The sequence below is a fragment of the Scyliorhinus torazame genome, chromosome 16 (genome assembly GCF_047496885.1).
Source record: "Scyliorhinus torazame isolate Kashiwa2021f chromosome 16, sScyTor2.1, whole genome shotgun sequence".
NCBI classification, from domain to species: domain Eukaryota; kingdom Metazoa; phylum Chordata; class Chondrichthyes; order Carcharhiniformes; family Scyliorhinidae; genus Scyliorhinus; species Scyliorhinus torazame.
Genome location: NC_092722.1, coordinates 198,687,194 through 198,704,029, shown reverse-complemented (window position 1 = coordinate 198,704,029; position 16,836 = coordinate 198,687,194). Strand labels below are relative to the sequence as shown.

The window sequence follows — 16,836 nt, the reverse complement described above, 5'->3', positions numbered from 1 at the left end:
ATGATTTCAACCCAAACTGATTCTGCATCACTATCCACTGCCTTTATATCAAAACTCAGCACTGCTCTGAAACCTTCCCTGATTAACAATGCTACTCCATCTCCTTTGGGCTGTTCTTTTGTTACCCTCGTCACCGTACAACCACGTTTCTGTAATAGCGAATACATCAGAACATCATATTCATCTGTGGCAATCTGTACCATCAACTCATCTACCTTTTTGCAAATGCGTTGCGTGTTCAGATAAACATTTAGCTTTGATTTTTTACAGCTGTTTACAACTTTAGATTGGCTGTGTTGCATATTTTTGTTTAGGTCTCCTGCCCCAGTCTGTCTCAGTATGACAGCAAAATTCCCCCCATACTATCCTGTACCACCACTCCCTCATATACCCTTGATTTTTTAAATCTTCCGTTCTTGGTACCCCCCCCCCCCCAGCCAGGGCTCTTGTATGAATCCTTGGTGCAATATAATGTTCATATGATCTGTCCCTACTTGTTGTTTTCTGTTGACACTCAGACTGAACACTAACCTGCACTGCTACCTTAAGCTTCTTTACTCAGAGTTATTGGGATTTAGAATGCAGTGCCTGGGAGAGTGGTGGAGGCAGATTCCATAGGAGGTTTCAAAAGAGAGCTGGATGCATATTTGAAAGGGATTAATTTAGAGGGCTATGGGAATGGGACTAGTTGGGTAGCTTATATAGTAATCTTTATTATTGTCACAAGTAGGCTTACATTAATATCGCAATGAAGTCACTGTGAAAATCCCCTAGCTGCCTGTTTTGGGAGCCGGTGGGGACACGATGGGCTGAATGGCCTCCTCCTGTGCTGTAAATAACAAAACTTTGACTTCTTAATTTTCCACGTTACAGGAAAGACATAATTACTCAGGACAGTGCAGAGGAGATTTACAAGAATGTTGCCAGGGCTTGAAAATTGCAGCCACGAGGGGAGATTGGATAGGCTTTGGTGGTTTTCCTTAAACCAGAGCAGCCTAAGGGATGACCCAATTGAAATGTACAAAATAATGAAGGTCCTAGACAGGGTAGACAGGAAAGGCCATTTTCTCCCCTAGCTGAGTGGACAATTTCCAGGGGATATAGATTTAAGGTGATCGTTAGAAGGATTATCGGGGACATGAGGAAAAACGTTTTCACCCAGAAGGTGGTGAGCATCTGGAATTCACCGCCTAAGTTGGTGGTTGAGGCTGAAACATTGGAATCATTTAAAAGGTACCTGGATCTGTATCTGACGTGCTGGAGCCTGCAAAGCCACGGACCAGGTGCTGGAAAGGTACCTGGATCTGTATCTGACGTGCTGGAACCTGCAAAGCCACAGACCAGGTGCTCGAAAATGGGATTAAAATGAGCGGCTAGTTTCTATCGTTTTCTGGCCAAGCAGACATGATGGGCTGAATGGCCTCTTTCCGTGCCATAGCTTTTCTATGGTTCTAGGAGGTGAGGAGAGTGTGGGGAGTAAGATTTGCTATCACAGAGTTACTGTCATAGTTTCACTCACTTTTGTAGAGATGTTCGATGAGTTGATAAATTTGAGCAATTCCCTCTTCTGTCAGTGGAGCGCCAAACACAACCCCCTTCTCTAAAAATAAATCATCAAACACTCACATTAAAATTCACCCACTCACCTGCAACTTATAATTACATATAACCTTTTGTGTAATAAAACATTCAGAGGAATTTCATAGGAGCGTTAAAAAATAAAATAAGGTCTGATGATGGGAAGCTTGGTCAAAAAGGGGAAAATGGGGTCAAGATAGAGAGCGGTTCAGGGAGTGAATTCCAGAATGCTTAGGCAGTTGACTTGGCATAACTTAAGACAGAGGCAGCAGAGTTTTGGATAACCTCTTGTTCATGCAGGGTAGTACATGGAAGATCAGCAAGCTTTGTATTGGAATAGCCGGTTCTAGGGCTAACAAAGGCAGACACAAAGGCTTCGGCAGCAGATGAGCTGAAACAGGTGTAATCAGCTGATGTTTAGATTTGTCACATGTACCGAGGTACAGTGAAAAGTATTGTTCTGCGTACAGTCCAGGCAGATCGTTCCTTACATGAAAAACATAGGCTATGATAAATACACAATGTAAATACATAGACATAGATATCAGTGAAGCATACGGAACATAGTGCTACATTCCAGAGGTGGTCTCAATAAAGGCGCAACTATGTAGTCAGAAGCTTACTTTGGGATCAAGCATAAGGATGCAAACAGACTGGCTTAATCTTAGACCGTTGCCTGGAGGGCGAAGGAGCCAGTGGCTCAGTTTGTAAAGAAGCTGCTGATGATCCCAAAGCCGGACATGTTTTCTTTGTAACTGGTTCTAATTTTGCTCCAGAATGAATGAAATGACTCTCTGTAAGTGCGTGTGTTATAATTATGTCTCTGGGCATTCCTGGAGCTCTCTGGCTGCTGATCATTGTCAGGGAACAATAGAGGAGGGAAGGAAGAGGTGGCATTCTAGTAATGTCTCAGGGCCAGGTTAATACTTTGGGGACACGGCTCAAATTCCACAAAGGCAGTTGGGGAAATTTGAATATATGTGGTCATGTCCCCATCCAGGAGGGGATACTGAAAGTGGTCATCCCCATGGATACAGAGAAGGCCTTTGATCAGGTGGAGTGGAGGCACCTCTTCGAAATTCTGGAAAGATTTGGGTTTGGGCCAGTGTTCAGTTTGTGGGTAAAATTGCTATACAATGCTCCCATGGCGAGTATCCAAACGCAGTGAGCTCAGACTACGTCCAGCTGCACAGGCGCACGAGGCAAGGATGCCCGTTGCCGATCACTCTGGCGATTGAATCTTTGGTCACCGCACTTAGATCATCGAAGGGGTGGAGAGGCATTTAAAGGGGAGGCAGGGAGCACAGTATCCCTCTATGCTGCCGATCTGCTACTCTACGTTTCTAGCCCCCGGCAAACATGGGAAAGATAATGGAACTGCTGAGGGAGTTTGGAAAATTCTCAGGTTACAAGCCGAACCTCAGCAAGAGTGAGAATCTCCTGGTAAACCCCCAGAGTAGGGAGTCGGGGGTTAGGAGCACCACCATTCAAGCTTGCATGAACAGTTGCATGGGAGGCACAAAACTGGGCTTTGCTACACAAACTGAACTTTGTGGGGGGTGGGGATGGATGAGGAGGTCCTGAGGAGATGGGATGCACACCCGCTCTCCCTGACGAGGAGAGTGCAGATGATCAAAATAGCATCCTCCCAAGATTCTTATTTGTATTTTGATCGCTTCCGATCTTCCTTTCCAGGTCCTTCTTCGCTAAAGTGGAGAAATTAATTTTGATCTTTGTATGGACTGGGAAGAAACCTAGGATGTGTAGAGACGTCCTGTGATCAGGAGGTCTAGCATTACCAAACCTAATGTTTTACTCCGGAGTGGTGGGTGCGGGGATGTCTTAGGGAACCAGGGTCGGAATGGGTCTAGATGGACGATGCCTCATGTGTAGAATCATCCTTGCAGCCCTGGTTAATGCCCCTCTTTAATTTTCACCGGCCAGGTTTGCAACGAGCACAGTGGTGGTGGCATCGCTGAGAATCTGGAACAAATTCAGGCTACAGTTCAAACTGGGGGTGGGGGCATGTCCGTATTGGCACCAATATGGGCGGCACGTTCGCAAAGTGGTCAGTACTGTTGCTCCTCAGTGCCAGGATCCCAGGTTTGATTTCCGGCTTGGGTCAGTGCGGAGTCTGCACGTTCTTCCTGTGTCTGTGTGGGTTTCCTCCGGGTGCTCCGGTTTCCACCCACAAGTCCTGAAAGACGTGCTTGTTAGGTGAATTGAACATTCTGAATTCTCCCTCTGTGTACCCGAACAGGCGCCGGAATATGGCGACGAGGGGATTTTCACAGTAACAATGTAAGCCTACTTGTGACAATAAAGATTATTATTTTTATTATAAAGATAACCAGTTTCATTCCATCGGGGATGGATGTAATAAGACCATAAGACATAGGAGCGGAAGTAAGGCCATTCGGCCCATCGAGTCCACTCCGCCATTCAATCATGGCTGATTACAACTCCATTTACCCGCTCTCTCTCCATAGCCCTTAATTCCTCGAGAAATCAAGAATTTATCAACTTCTGTCTTAAAGACACTCAACGTCCCGGCCTCCACCGCCCTCTGTGGCAATGAATTCCACAGACCCACCACTCTCTGGCTGAAGAAATTTCTCCTCATCTCTGTTCTAAAGTGACTCCCTTTTATTCTAAGGCTGTAAACAAAATGTGGATGAGGAAGCGTGTCGAGAAGTTCAGGGACCTGTATGTGGACGGTAGGTTTGCGGGACTGGCGGAGTTGATGGAGAAATTTCAACACCAGAGAGGGAGCACGTTCAGATACGGATCTTCCTTCGCAGGGTGGGTTTCTGCATTGCCCGGCTGCTGAAACCTACACTACTGGATGAGATGCTATCTCGGGAAGAATTGGCAGCAGGGAGGACATCAAATATATATGGGCAGTTGCTGGAGGCAAGGACTCTGTTAGATGAAACAACAAGGAAGTGAGAGGAGGAATTGGGTCTAGAGCTGGAGGGAGGGCTCTGGAGTGAGATTTTGTACAGAGTGAATTCCACCTCTTCATGTGCCAGGCTGAGCCTGATACAATTTAGGTGGTACATTGGGCGCACCAGACCAGAGTGCGCAGGAGTGGGTTCTTCCCTGGGGTGGAGGATAGATGCGAATGGTGCCAGCGAATCACTCCCATATCTCCTGGTCCTGCCCCAAATTGATCAATTTCTGGACCTCGTACTTCAAGACCATGTATGAGATCTTGGGGATTAGGTTGGAGCTATTGCCGCTGGTGGCAGTATTTGGGGTATCAGGCCGGGGAATTGGGCCAGCGTCTTGGCCTTCGCCTCCCTGAGAGCCCGGCATCAAATTTTGCTCAGATGGAGGTCCGCAGCACCACTTAGGGCCTCGGACTGGACAGAATTTCTATGGCTGGAAAAAAATTAATTTGCCACCAGAGGGGAAGAAGGGTTATGCTTCATGTGGGAGCAGTTCATCATTGTCTTTAAGGACCTGCTTGTGGCTAGCAGCTGGAGGGGTGGGGGGTGACTTGGGGGCATGAAGTTACTTCTTTTCTGTTTAGTGATGCTCCTATTACTTTTGTCAAGATGTAAAATGATGAACTGTTTGCACTACATTTGATTGTTCTGATGGTTTCAGTGAGTTGTACTTGGTCTCTGTTTTGGAATAAATATATTTAAAAAGAAAAAAATTTCAGCCAGAAATGCCGAGTGGATGATCCATCACAACCTCCTCCGGGGGTCCCCAGCATCACGGAAACCAGTTTCTAAACCAATTTGATTCATTCTGCGTGATATCAAGAAACAGCTGAAAGTACTGGTTATTGCAAGAGCTATGGGCCCTGATATCATTCTGGCAATAATACTGAAGGCTTCTGCTCCAGAACTACCTGCATAACTGGGTAAAATATTCCAGTACAGCCACAACACTGCCATCTATCTGACAATGTGGAAAATTGCAGAGGTATGCGCTGTAAACAAAAAAGGGCAAATCCAATCCGGCCAATTATCAGCTCAAGGGTAGAATTTGAAGGCTGGTGAGCGATCGGTGCTCGCTAGAGTCGGTGCATAACCCGCTGTCGCCAACTCTCAAAGGCCCACTGCCATGTAACACTCGCTCGAGCATTAATTGGCAGTGGGCGGGTCTTCTGCCCATCCTTGGAAAGAAATACCATCTGTGTGAGGGCTGTCAGGCAATCAGATTGGCCAACAGTTTTCCAATGCAGCCAGGCACAGCCCTGTAGTGGCCAGACCCGGAAGCCCGGTGCTCCAAGGTAACAGAGGGGAAAGTACCCCAACACTGAAGGGGCCATCAGATTGAGACACCCCACCCCACTTCCTGCCAGAGATGGAAAAGTGTTTTTCTCTGTTTCTCACCCTACCCTCAATCGCCAGCCTAAAAATTGAGGCTGGCAGGAAAAGGCCCTTAAGTGGCCACTAAAAGGTCTTAATAGGTCCCTGTCCTCCCAACTGTGAAATTGCTTCTGGGTTTGGGTGGGCGGGTTCCAGGGGTACCCAATCCATTCAATTTTATGCCTGATCCAATAAATGAATGGAAAAAAACCTGCTCACTGACGCTCAGCTTGGGTTCCACCAGAGCTCAATACAGCACTGATCCAAACATAGACAAAAGAGCTCAACTCAAGTGATGAGATGAGTGACTGCTCTTGACATCAAGGTCGCATTTGACGGAGCATGTCATCAAGGAGCCCAAACAAAACTGGAGTCAATAGCAATTGGGGGGTGAAACCCACCACTGGTTGGAATCATACTAGCATAAAGGAAATGATTATGGATGTTGGAGGTCAATCATCTCAGCCCCAGACATTGCAGGAGTTCCTCAGAGTAGTGTCCTCACCCAACCACCTTCAGCTGCTTAATGAATGATCTTCCCTCCATCACAGGGTCAGAAGTGGGGATGTTCACAGCTGATTGTACAATGTTCAGCAGCATTCCTGACTTCTCAGACACTGAAGCAGTCATAGATCATAGAATTTACAGTGCAGGAAGGACCTAAAGAGAGAGCTAAGAAGAGCCAGGAGGGGACATGAGAAGTCTTTGGCAGGTAGGATCAAGGATAACCCTAAAGCTTTCTAGAGATATGTCAGGAATAAAAGAATGACTCGGGTAAGAGTAGGGCCAGTCAAGGACAGTAGTGGGAAGTTGTGCTTGGAGTCCGAGGAGATAGGAGAGGTGCTGAATGAATATTTTTCGTCAGTATTCACACAGGAAAAAGACAATGTTGTCGAGGAGAATACTGAGATTCAGGCTACTAGACTAGAAGGGCTTGAGGTTCATAAGGTGTTAACAATTCTGGAAAGGGTGGAAAATAGATAAGTCCCCTGGGCCGGATGGGATTTGTCCTAGGATTCTTTGGGAAGCTAGGGTGGAGATTGCTGAGCCTTTGGCTTTGATCTTTAAGTCATCTTTGTCAACAGGAATAGTGCCAGAAGACTGGAGGATAGCAAATGTTGTCCCCTTATTCAAGAAGGGGAGTAGAGACAACCCCGGTAACTATAGACCAGTGAGCCTTACTTCTGTTGTGGGCAAAATCTTGGAAAGGTTTATAAGAGATAGGGTGTATAATCATCTGGAAAGGAATAATTTGATTAGACATAGTCAACACGGTTTCGTGAAGGGTAGGTCGTGTCTCACAAACCTTATTGAGTTCTTTGAGAAGGTGACCAAACAGGTGGATGAGGGTAAAGCAGTTGATGTGGTGTATATGGATTTCAGTAAAGCGTTTGATAAGGTTCCCCACGGTATGCTACTGCAGAAAATACGGAAGCATGGGATTCAGGGAGATTTAGCAGTTTGGATCAGAAATTGGCTAGCTGGAAGAAGACAAAACAGTGGTGGTTGATGGGAAGTGTTCAGACTGGAGTCCAGTTACTAGTGGTGTACCACAAGGATCTGTTTTGGGGCCACTGCTGTTTGTCATTTTTATAAATGACCTGGAGGAGGGCGTAGAAGGATGGGTGAGTAAATTTGCAGATGACACTAAAGTCGGTGGAGTTGTGGACAGTGCGGAAGGATGTTACAAGTTACAGAGGGACATAGATAAGCTGCAGCGCTGGGCTGAGAGGTGGCAAATGGAGTTTAATGCAGAAAAGTGTGAGGTGATTCATTTTGAAAGGAATAACAGGAAGACAGAGTACTGGGCTAATGGTAAGGTTCTTGGCAGTGTGGATGAGCAGAGAGATCTCGGTGTCCATGTACATAGATCCCTGAAAGTTGCCACTCAGGTTGAGAGGGTTGTTAAGAAGGCGTACGGTGTGTTAGCTTTTATTGGCAGAGGGATTGAGTTTCGGAGCCATGAGGCCATGTTGCAGCTGTACAAAGCTCTGGTGCGGCCGCATTTGGAGTATTGCGTCAATTCTGGTCACCGCATTATAGGAAGGATGTGGAAGCATTGGAAAGGGTGCAGAGGAGATTTACCAGAATGTTGCCTGGTATGGAGGGAAGATCTTATGAGGAAAGGCTGAGGGACTTGAGGCTGTTTTCATTAGAGAGAAGAAGGTTAAGAGGTGACTTAATTGAGGCATACAAGATGATCAGAGGATTGGATAGGGTGGACAGTGAGAGCCTTTTTCCTCGGATGGTGATGTCTAGCACGAGGGGACATAGCTTTAAATTGAGGGGAGATAGATACAAGACAGACGTCAGAGGTAGGTTCTTTACTCAGAGAGTAGTAAGGGTGTGGAATGCCCTGCCTGCAACAGTAGTGGACTCGCCAACACTAAGGTTATTCAAATGGTCATTGGATAGACATATGGACGATAAGGGAATAGTGTAGATGGGCTTTAGAGTGGTTTCACAGGTCGGCGCAACATCGAGGGCTGAAGGGCCTGTACTGCGCTGTAATATTCTATGTTTCTATGAAGGAGGCCATTCGGCCCATCGAGTCTGCACCGGCTCTTGGAAAGAGCACCCTACCCAAGGTCAACACTTCCACCCTATCCCCATAACCCAGTAACCCCACCCAACACTAAGGGCACTTTTGGACACTAAGGGCAATTTATCATGGCCAACCCACCTAACCTGCACATCTTTGGACTGTGGGAGGAAACCGGAGCACCCGGAGGAAACCCACGCACACACGGGGAGGATGTGCAGACTCCGCACAGACAGTGACCCAAGCCGGAATCGAACCCAGGACCCTGGAGCTGTGAAGCAATTGTGCTATCCATCATGCTACCGTGCTGCCCTGATACAGCAAGTCCGTGCCCATGTACAGCAAGATTTGGACAATATACAGGCTTGGGCTGATAAGTGGGAAGTGCTGGTGATCAGCAGCACCTCCCACAGCTGCAGACTGGCTAGCAGACCTATCGGAATTTCTCCACCCGGAAAAGATCAAGCACACCATCCGAGAGTTGGACGAGGGCTCCCACAAAGTATAGGGGCAATTCATCAGCCTATTCCAAGCCTTTTTTGAAGCATACAGCGGCTAGGAAGAGAGAGGGGGTGGGGAGAGGAGGGTAGAGGAAAACAAATAAGAACACACACAATGGGGAGGAGGGAATCCATGGGAGTCACAGAGCGAAACAAGGGGGAAAAAATAAGTGGGAAGTTGGGAAGTGACATTCCCAACACACAAGTGCCAGACAATGTACATCTCCAATAAGAGAATCTAACCATCTCGCCTTGACATTCAATGGCATTACCATTGCTAACTCTTTCACTATCAACATCCTGGAGGATACCATTGACCAGAAACTGAAGTGGACTAGCCATATAAATACAGTGGCTACAAGATCAGGTCAGAGGTTGGGAATTCTGCGGTGAGTAACTCACCTCCAGACTCCCAAATCCTATCCACCATCAGGAGTGCATTGGAATACTCTCCACTTTCCTGGGTGAGTGCAGTTCCAACAACACTCAAGAAGCTCAACACCATCCAGGACAAAGCAGCCCTCTTGATTGGTACCCGATCCACCACCTTGAACATTCATTCCTCCCACCACAGACACAGTGGCAGCAATGTGTACTATCTACACAATGCGATACAACATCTCACCAAGGCTCTTTCGACAGCCATAACCTCTACCACCTTGGACATGAGCAGCAGCCGCTTACCTGGAAGTTTTGCTCCAAGCCACACACCATCCTGCCTCGGAAACATAATGTCGTTCCATCACTGTCACTGGGTCAGAATTCTGCAACTCTGTCCCTCACAGCACTGTGGGTGTATTTACACCACATAGACACCAACAGGTCAAGGAGACAGCTCACCACCACCGTATCATAGCTTCGTATATTCATGGGCAATTACAGATGGACAATAAATTCTGGTCTGGCCGGCGATGTCCACATCCCATGAACAAATAAATAATTTTTACAGGCCACGTAATAATGCTCTATACCTGATTCTGTTCTCGCACAGCCACACAGAGAACTGTAGCATGAATTCTGTCATGAATGGAGCAGATCGAAGGGCCCCTGGTGAGATTCATTTACACCAGGTGCAACTGCTGCAAATAGAAACAGGAATATCATTGCTAATTATGGATTGGTAGATGGTTTTGCAGGGTAGCGATGCGAGTGTAGATAGTGATAGACAGACAGAGGTTGATAGATTCTTGTCAGGCAAAAGAATATATCAGAGGTTATCGGGGTAGATGGAAGCGCCAAATTTGAAACACAAATAGATCAGCCATGATCTTATTGAATGACGGTGCAGGTTCGAGGGGCCGAAATGCCTACTCCTATTTCGCATGTGTCGGAATGGAGAATGTTGAGAGCAACTGGGAAATTTGTTCCGACTTCTCCAAAAACTGGCACTGACCTTTACGTTTCAGGAAGTTGAATGAGCGGAAGAAGCTAGAACTCGTGGTGCTGGGTAAACTGGGCTCCTCCTCACCAATTAGTTGTGCAAACTCAGTGCCGGGCAGGTCGATGAGACGTGTTAGGTTGCTCACAACCAGTTCCAAAAACACTTCCGGCTTCTCATGGCGAAGTTTTTCCACAAAGAAGTCTGGGTTGAAGATGATGGGTTTACTGCGGAGTAACGGCTCATTGCTGATCACAATGCTACAACTTGTGTCCCTGACAGAAAGAGAAATAAACCGTCTTCAGCACCCAGGATTCTGGGAAAAACTGACAGAATTTAACCCACCATACAGCATGAATCAAGGAACGCACATGCAAATGCATTTTTTCCTTTTAAATCTCTTTGGGAACTCAGATCAGAGGGGATGGAGGCTAGGGCAGGTGCATGCTCCTCCTGTAGGACGTGGGTGGAGAGGGACACCAATGGTGTCCCCACTGACTACACCTGCGGGAAGTGCACCTAACTCCAGCTCCTCAGAGACTGCGTTAGGGAACTGGAGCTGGATGAACTTCGGATCATCCGGGAGGCAGATGGGGTGATAGAGAGGAGTTACAGGGAGGTAGCCACACCCAAAGTGCAGGACAAAAGTAGCTGGGTTAGTCAGGGAAGGAAAAGGAACGGGCAGACAATGCAGGGATCCCCCATGGTGGTTCCCCTTCAAAACAAGTACACCATTTTGGATGCTGTTGGCGGGGGGGGATGACCTACCGGGGAAAGGCCCTAGCGGCCAGGTCTCTGGCACTGAGCCTGGCTCTGTGGTTCAGGAGGGAAGAGGGGAGAATAGAAAAACAATAGTGATAGGAACCTCAATGATTAGGGGAATGGATAGGAGATTCTGTGGTTGCGAAAGAGATTCTCGGAAGGCATGTTGCTTCCCAAGTGCCAGGGTCCGGGATGTCTTGGATCGAGTCTACAGGATTCTTAAGGGGGAGCAACCAGAAGTAGTAGTGCACATAGGCACTAACGACATAGCTAAGAAAAGGGTTGAGGATCTAAAAAGTGATTTTAGGGAGTTAGATTGGAACCTAAAGAGCAGGACAAGCAGAGTAGTAATCTCAGGATTGCTACCGGTGCCACGTGCAAGTGAGGCAAGGAACAGAGAGCGAGTGCAGCTGAACACTTGGCAACAGGGCTGATGCAGGAGGGAAGGCTTAGATATGTGGATCATTGGGATATCTTCTGGGGAAGATGGGACCTGCACATGAAGGACGGATTGCACCTAAACTGGAGGGGCATCAATATCCTGGGTGGGAGGTTTGCTAGAGCTCTTCGGGAGCGTTTAAACTAGTTTGGCAGAGCTATGGATCGGAGGAGAGGGTAGCTGTTGAACAGGCAGAAATAGTATGCAGCGATTTGGTGAGGATAGATAGACAGTTGGTGGGGCAAAGTTGCACTCAGTGGAATGGAATGGGTTAAAGTGTGTCTGTTTCAATGCAAGGAGTGTCAGGAATAAGGGAGATAAACTTAGACATGGATCAGTACTTGGAACTACGATGTTGTGGCCATTACGGAGACATAGATTTCACAGGGGCAGGAATGGTTGTTAGATATTCCGGGGTTTAGATGTTTTAAGAAGAATAGGGAGGGAGGTAAAAGAGGAGGGGGAGTGGTACTGTTAAATTAGGGAGTGCATCACAGCTGCAGAAAAAGAGGTAGTCGAGGGGGGTTGTCTACTGAGTCAGTCAGAAACAAAAAGGAGCAGTCACTTTATTGGGAGTTTTCTATCGACCCCTCAATAGCAGCAGAGAGATGGAGGAACAGATTGGGCGGCAGATCTTGGAAAGGTGCAGAAGTAACAGAGTTGTTGTCATGGGTGATTTCAACTTCCCTAATATTGACTGGAACCTCCTTAGTGCAAATGGTTTGGATGGAGCAGATTTTGCCAGGTGTGTACAGGAAGGATTCCTGACTCAATATGTAGATAGGCCGACTAAGGGGGGGGGGGGGCATATTGGACTTGGTGCTCGGCAACGAACCAGGCCAGCTGAACCAGAACCACTCACTATCCCCCCCATCTCCCCTCACTATCCCCCCTCCTCCCCTCACTATCCCCCCTCCTCCCCTCACTATCCACCCTCCTCCCCTCACTATCCCCCCTCCTCCCCTCACTATCCCCCCTCCTCTCCTCACTATCCCCCCTCCTCCCCTCACTATCCCCCACTCCTCTCCTCACTATCCCCCTCCTCACTATCCCCCCCTCCTCCCCCTCACTATCCCCCCCCCAATCTCCCCTCACTATCCCCCCCTCCCCTCACTATCCCCCCTCCTCCTCTCACTATCTCCCCCTCCTCCCCTCACTATCCCCCCCATCTCCCCTCACTATCCCCCCCTCCTCCCATCCCCCCTCCTCATCCCCCCCTCCTCCCCTCACTATCCCCCCCTCCCCCCCTCACTATCTCCCCCCTCCTCCGCCTCACTATCCCCCCTCCTCCTCACTATCCCCCCGTCCCCTCACTATCCCCCCTCCTCCCCTCACTATCCCCCCTCCTCCCCTCACTATCTCCCCCTCCTCCCCTCACTATGCCCCCTCCTCCCCTCACTATCCCCCCCCTCCTCCCCTCACTATCCCCCCCTCCCCTCACTATTCCCCCCCCCTCCCCTCACTATCTCCCCCTCCTCCCCTCACTATCTCCCCCTCCTCCCCTCACTATCCCCCTCTCCTCCCCTCACTATCCCCCCTCCTCCCCTCACTATCCCCCCCCTCCTCCCCTCACTATCCCCCCCTCCTCCCCTCACTATCCCTCCCCTCACTATCCCCCCCCCCTCCTCCCCTCACTACCCCCCCCTCCTCCCCTCACTATCCCCCCCTCCTCACTATCCCCCCCCTCCCCAATCCCCCCTCCTCCCCTCACTATCCCCCTCCTCCCCTCACTATCTCCCCCTCCTCCCCTCACTATCCCCCCCTCCTCCCCTCACTATCCCCCCCATCCCCTCACTATCTCCCCCTCCTCCCCTCACTATCCCCCCCTCCCCTCACTATCCCCCCTCCTCCCCTCACTATCCCCCCCTCCTCCCCTCACTATCCCCCCCTCCTCACTATCCCCCCTCCCTCACTATCCCCCCTCCTCCCCATCCCCCCTCCTCCCCTCACTATCCCCCTCCTCCCCTCACTATCCCCCTCCCTCCCCTCACTATCCCCCTCCTCCCTCACTATCCCCCTCCTCCCCTCACTATCCCCCTCCTCCCCTCACTATCCCCCTCCTTCCCTCACTATCCCCCTCCCTCCCCCTCACTATCCCCCCTCCTCCCCCTCACTATCCCCCTCCTCCCCTCACTATCCCCCTCCTCCCCTCACTATCCCCCTCCTCCCCTCACTATCCCCCTCCTCCCTCACTATCCCCCTCCTCCCCTCACTATCCCCCTCCTCCCCTCACTATCCCCCTCCTCCCCTCACTATCCCCCCCGCTCCCCTCACTATCCCCCTGCTCCCCCTCACTATCCCCCCCCTCACTATCTCCCCCTCCTCCCCTCACTATCCCCCCCCTCCTCCCCTCACTACCCCCCCTCCTCCCCTCACTATCCCCCCCTCCCCTCACTATCTCCCCCACCTCCCCTCACTATCACCCCCTCCTCCCCTCACATCTCCCCCCCCTCCCTCACAATCTCCCCCACCTCCCCTCACAATCTCCCCCTCCTCCCCTCACTATCTCCCCCCTCCACCCCCTCACTATCTCCCCCTCCTCCCCTCACTACTCCCCCTCCTCCCCTCACTATCCCCCTCACCTCCCTCACTATCCCCCTCAACCTCCCCCTCACATCCCCCTCCTCACTACCCCCCCCACCCCACCCCCCACCTCCCACACAAACCCCCACCTCCCCCACACTATCCCCCCCACCATCCCCCACACAACCACCCTCCCCTCACTATCCCCCCCCCCTCCCCTCACTATCTCCCACCTCCCCCTCACTATCACCCCCTCCCACCCACACTATCTCCCCCACCACCCCACACTATCCCCCCCACACAACCCCCTCTCCACCCCCTCACAACCCCCCCCTCCACCCAACCCCCCCTCCCCAACCCCCCCTCCTCCCCTCACTAACCCCCCCCACCACACTACTCCCCCCACCCCACCCCCCCTCCACACCCACACATCCCCCACCTCCCCCTCACAATCCCCCTCCTCCCATCACAATCCCCACCTCCCCACACTATCCCCCACCACCCCTCACAATCCCCCTCCTCCCCACACTATCCCCCCCTCCCTCCCCTCACTATCCCCCTCCTCCCCTCACTATCCCCCTCCTCCCCTCACAATCCCCCCCACACTATCCCCCCTCCTCCCCTCACTATCCCCCCCCTCACTAACCCCCCTCCTCCCCTCACACATCTCCCCCTCCTCCCCCTCACTATCACCCCCCACTCCACAACCCCCCCATCACCCCTCACTATCCCCCCCCATCTCCCACACACAATCCCCCCCCACATCTCCCCTCACACAACCCCCCACCTCCCCCTCACAATCCCCCCCTCCTCCCCTCACTATCCCCCCTCCCTCCCCTCACTATCCCCCCCTCCTCCCCTCACTATCCCCCTCCTCCCCTCACAATCCCCCCCCCCTCCTCCCCCTCAACACCCCCCCTCCTCACTAACCCCCCCCAATCTCCCCACACTATCCCCCCCTCCACCCCCACTAACCCCACCTCCACACCCTCACAATCCCCCTCCTCCCCCTCACTATCCCCCCCCTCCTCCCCTCACTATCCCCCCTCCTCCCCTCACTATCCCCCCTCCTCACTATCCCCCCCAATCTCCCCTCACTATCCCCCCCCTCCTCCCCACACTATCCCCCCTCCTCCCCTCACTATCCCCCCTCCTCCCCTCACTATCCCCCACCTCACTATCCCCCCCCTCCTCCCCTCACTATCCCCCCCATCCCTCCCCTCACTATCCCCCCTCCTCATCCCTCCCCACCTCCCCTCACAATCCCCCCTCACCAACCCCCCTCCTCCCCTCACATCCCCCCACCCCTCCTCCCCTCACTATCTCCCCCCTCCTCCCCTCACTATCCCCCCTCTCCCCCTCACTATACCCCCCCTCCCCTCACTATCCCCCCCTCCTCCCCTCACTAAATCCCCCCCTCCCCTCACTATCCCCCCTCCTCCCCTCACTATCCCCCCTCCTCCCCTCACTACTCCCCCTCCTCCCCTCACTATCCCCCCCCTCCCCTCACTATCTCCCCCCCCTCCCCCTCACTATCCCCTCCTCCCCTCACTATCTCCCCCTCCTCCCCTCACTATCCCCCCCCTCCCCTCACTATTCCCCCCTCCTCCCCTCACTATCTCCCCCTTCTCCCCTCACTATCTCCCCCTCCTCCCTCACTATCCCCCCCTCCTCCCCTCACTATCCCCCCCTCCTCCCCTCACTATCCCCCCCATCTCCCCTCACTATCCCCCCTCACTATCTCCCCCCCTCACTATCCCCCTCTCCTCTCCCTCACTATCCCCCCCTCCTCCCCTCACTATCTCCCCCCTCCCTCCCCTCACTATCCCCCCCTCCCCCCCTCCTCCCCTCACTATCCCCCCCTCTCCCCTCACTATCCCCCCTCCTCCCCTCACTATCCCCCTCCCTCACTATCTCCCCCTCCTCCCCTCACTATCCCTCCCCCTCACTATCCCCCCCTCTCCCCTCACTATCTCCCCCTCCTCCCTCACTATCCCCCTCTCCTCCCCTCACTATCCCCCCTCCTCCCCTCACTATCCCCCCCCTCCTCCCCTCACTATCCCCCCCTCCCCATCCTCCCCTCACTATCCCCCTCCTCCCCTCACTATCCCCCTCCTCCCCCTCACTATCCCCCCTCCTCCCCTCACTATCCCCCTCCTCCCCTCACTATCCCCCTCCTCCCCTCACTATCCCCTCCTCCCCTCACTATCCCCCTCCTCCCCTCACTATCCCCCCTCCTCCCCTCACTATCCCCCTGCTCCCCTCACTATCCCCCCTCCCCTCACTATCCCCCCTCACTATCTCCCCCTCCTCCCTCACTATCCCCCTCTCCTCCCCTCACTATCCCCCTCCTCCCCTCACTATCTCCCCCTCCTCCCCTCACTATCCCCCCCTCCCCTCACTATTCCCCCCCCTCCCCTCACTATCTCCCCCTCCTCCCCTCACTATCCCCCTCTCCTCCCCTCACTATCCCCCCCCTCCTCCCCTCACTATCCCCCCCTCCCTCACTATCCCCCCTCCTCTCATCCCCCCTCCTCCCCTCACTATCCCCCCTCCTCCCCTCACTATCCCCCCTCCTCCCCTCACTATCCCCCTCCTCCCCTCACTATCCCCTCTCCCCTCACTATCCCCCTCCTCCCCTCACTATCCCCTCCTCCCCTCACTATCCCCCTCCTCCCCTCACTATCCCCCTCCTCCCCTCACTATCCCCCCCCCTCACTCTCCCCTCACTATCCCCCCTCCCCTCACTATCCCCCCTCCTCCCCTCACTATCCCCCACTCCTCCCCTC

At 52.2% G+C, this 16,836-nt stretch overlaps 1 protein-coding gene across 2 annotated transcripts in view; it reads right to left on the bottom strand.

The window, feature by feature from the left end:
• Window positions 1-16,836, bottom strand: part of arhgap19 (Rho GTPase activating protein 19) — a 64,289-nt gene that overhangs the window by 35,432 nt on the left and 12,021 nt on the right. Inside the window, exons 2-3 of one of the 2 annotated variants that reach the window (XM_072479765.1) lie at window positions 10,339-10,598; window positions 1,520-1,600 (exon numbers count right to left, since the gene is read on the bottom strand). In XM_072479765.1, the coding sequence (XP_072335866.1) occupies window positions 1,520-1,600; window positions 10,339-10,598 (341 nt within the window). The remainder of the gene's footprint in view (window positions 1-1,519; window positions 1,601-10,338; window positions 10,599-16,836) is intronic. The other variant, XM_072479766.1, reaches the window with a different exon arrangement.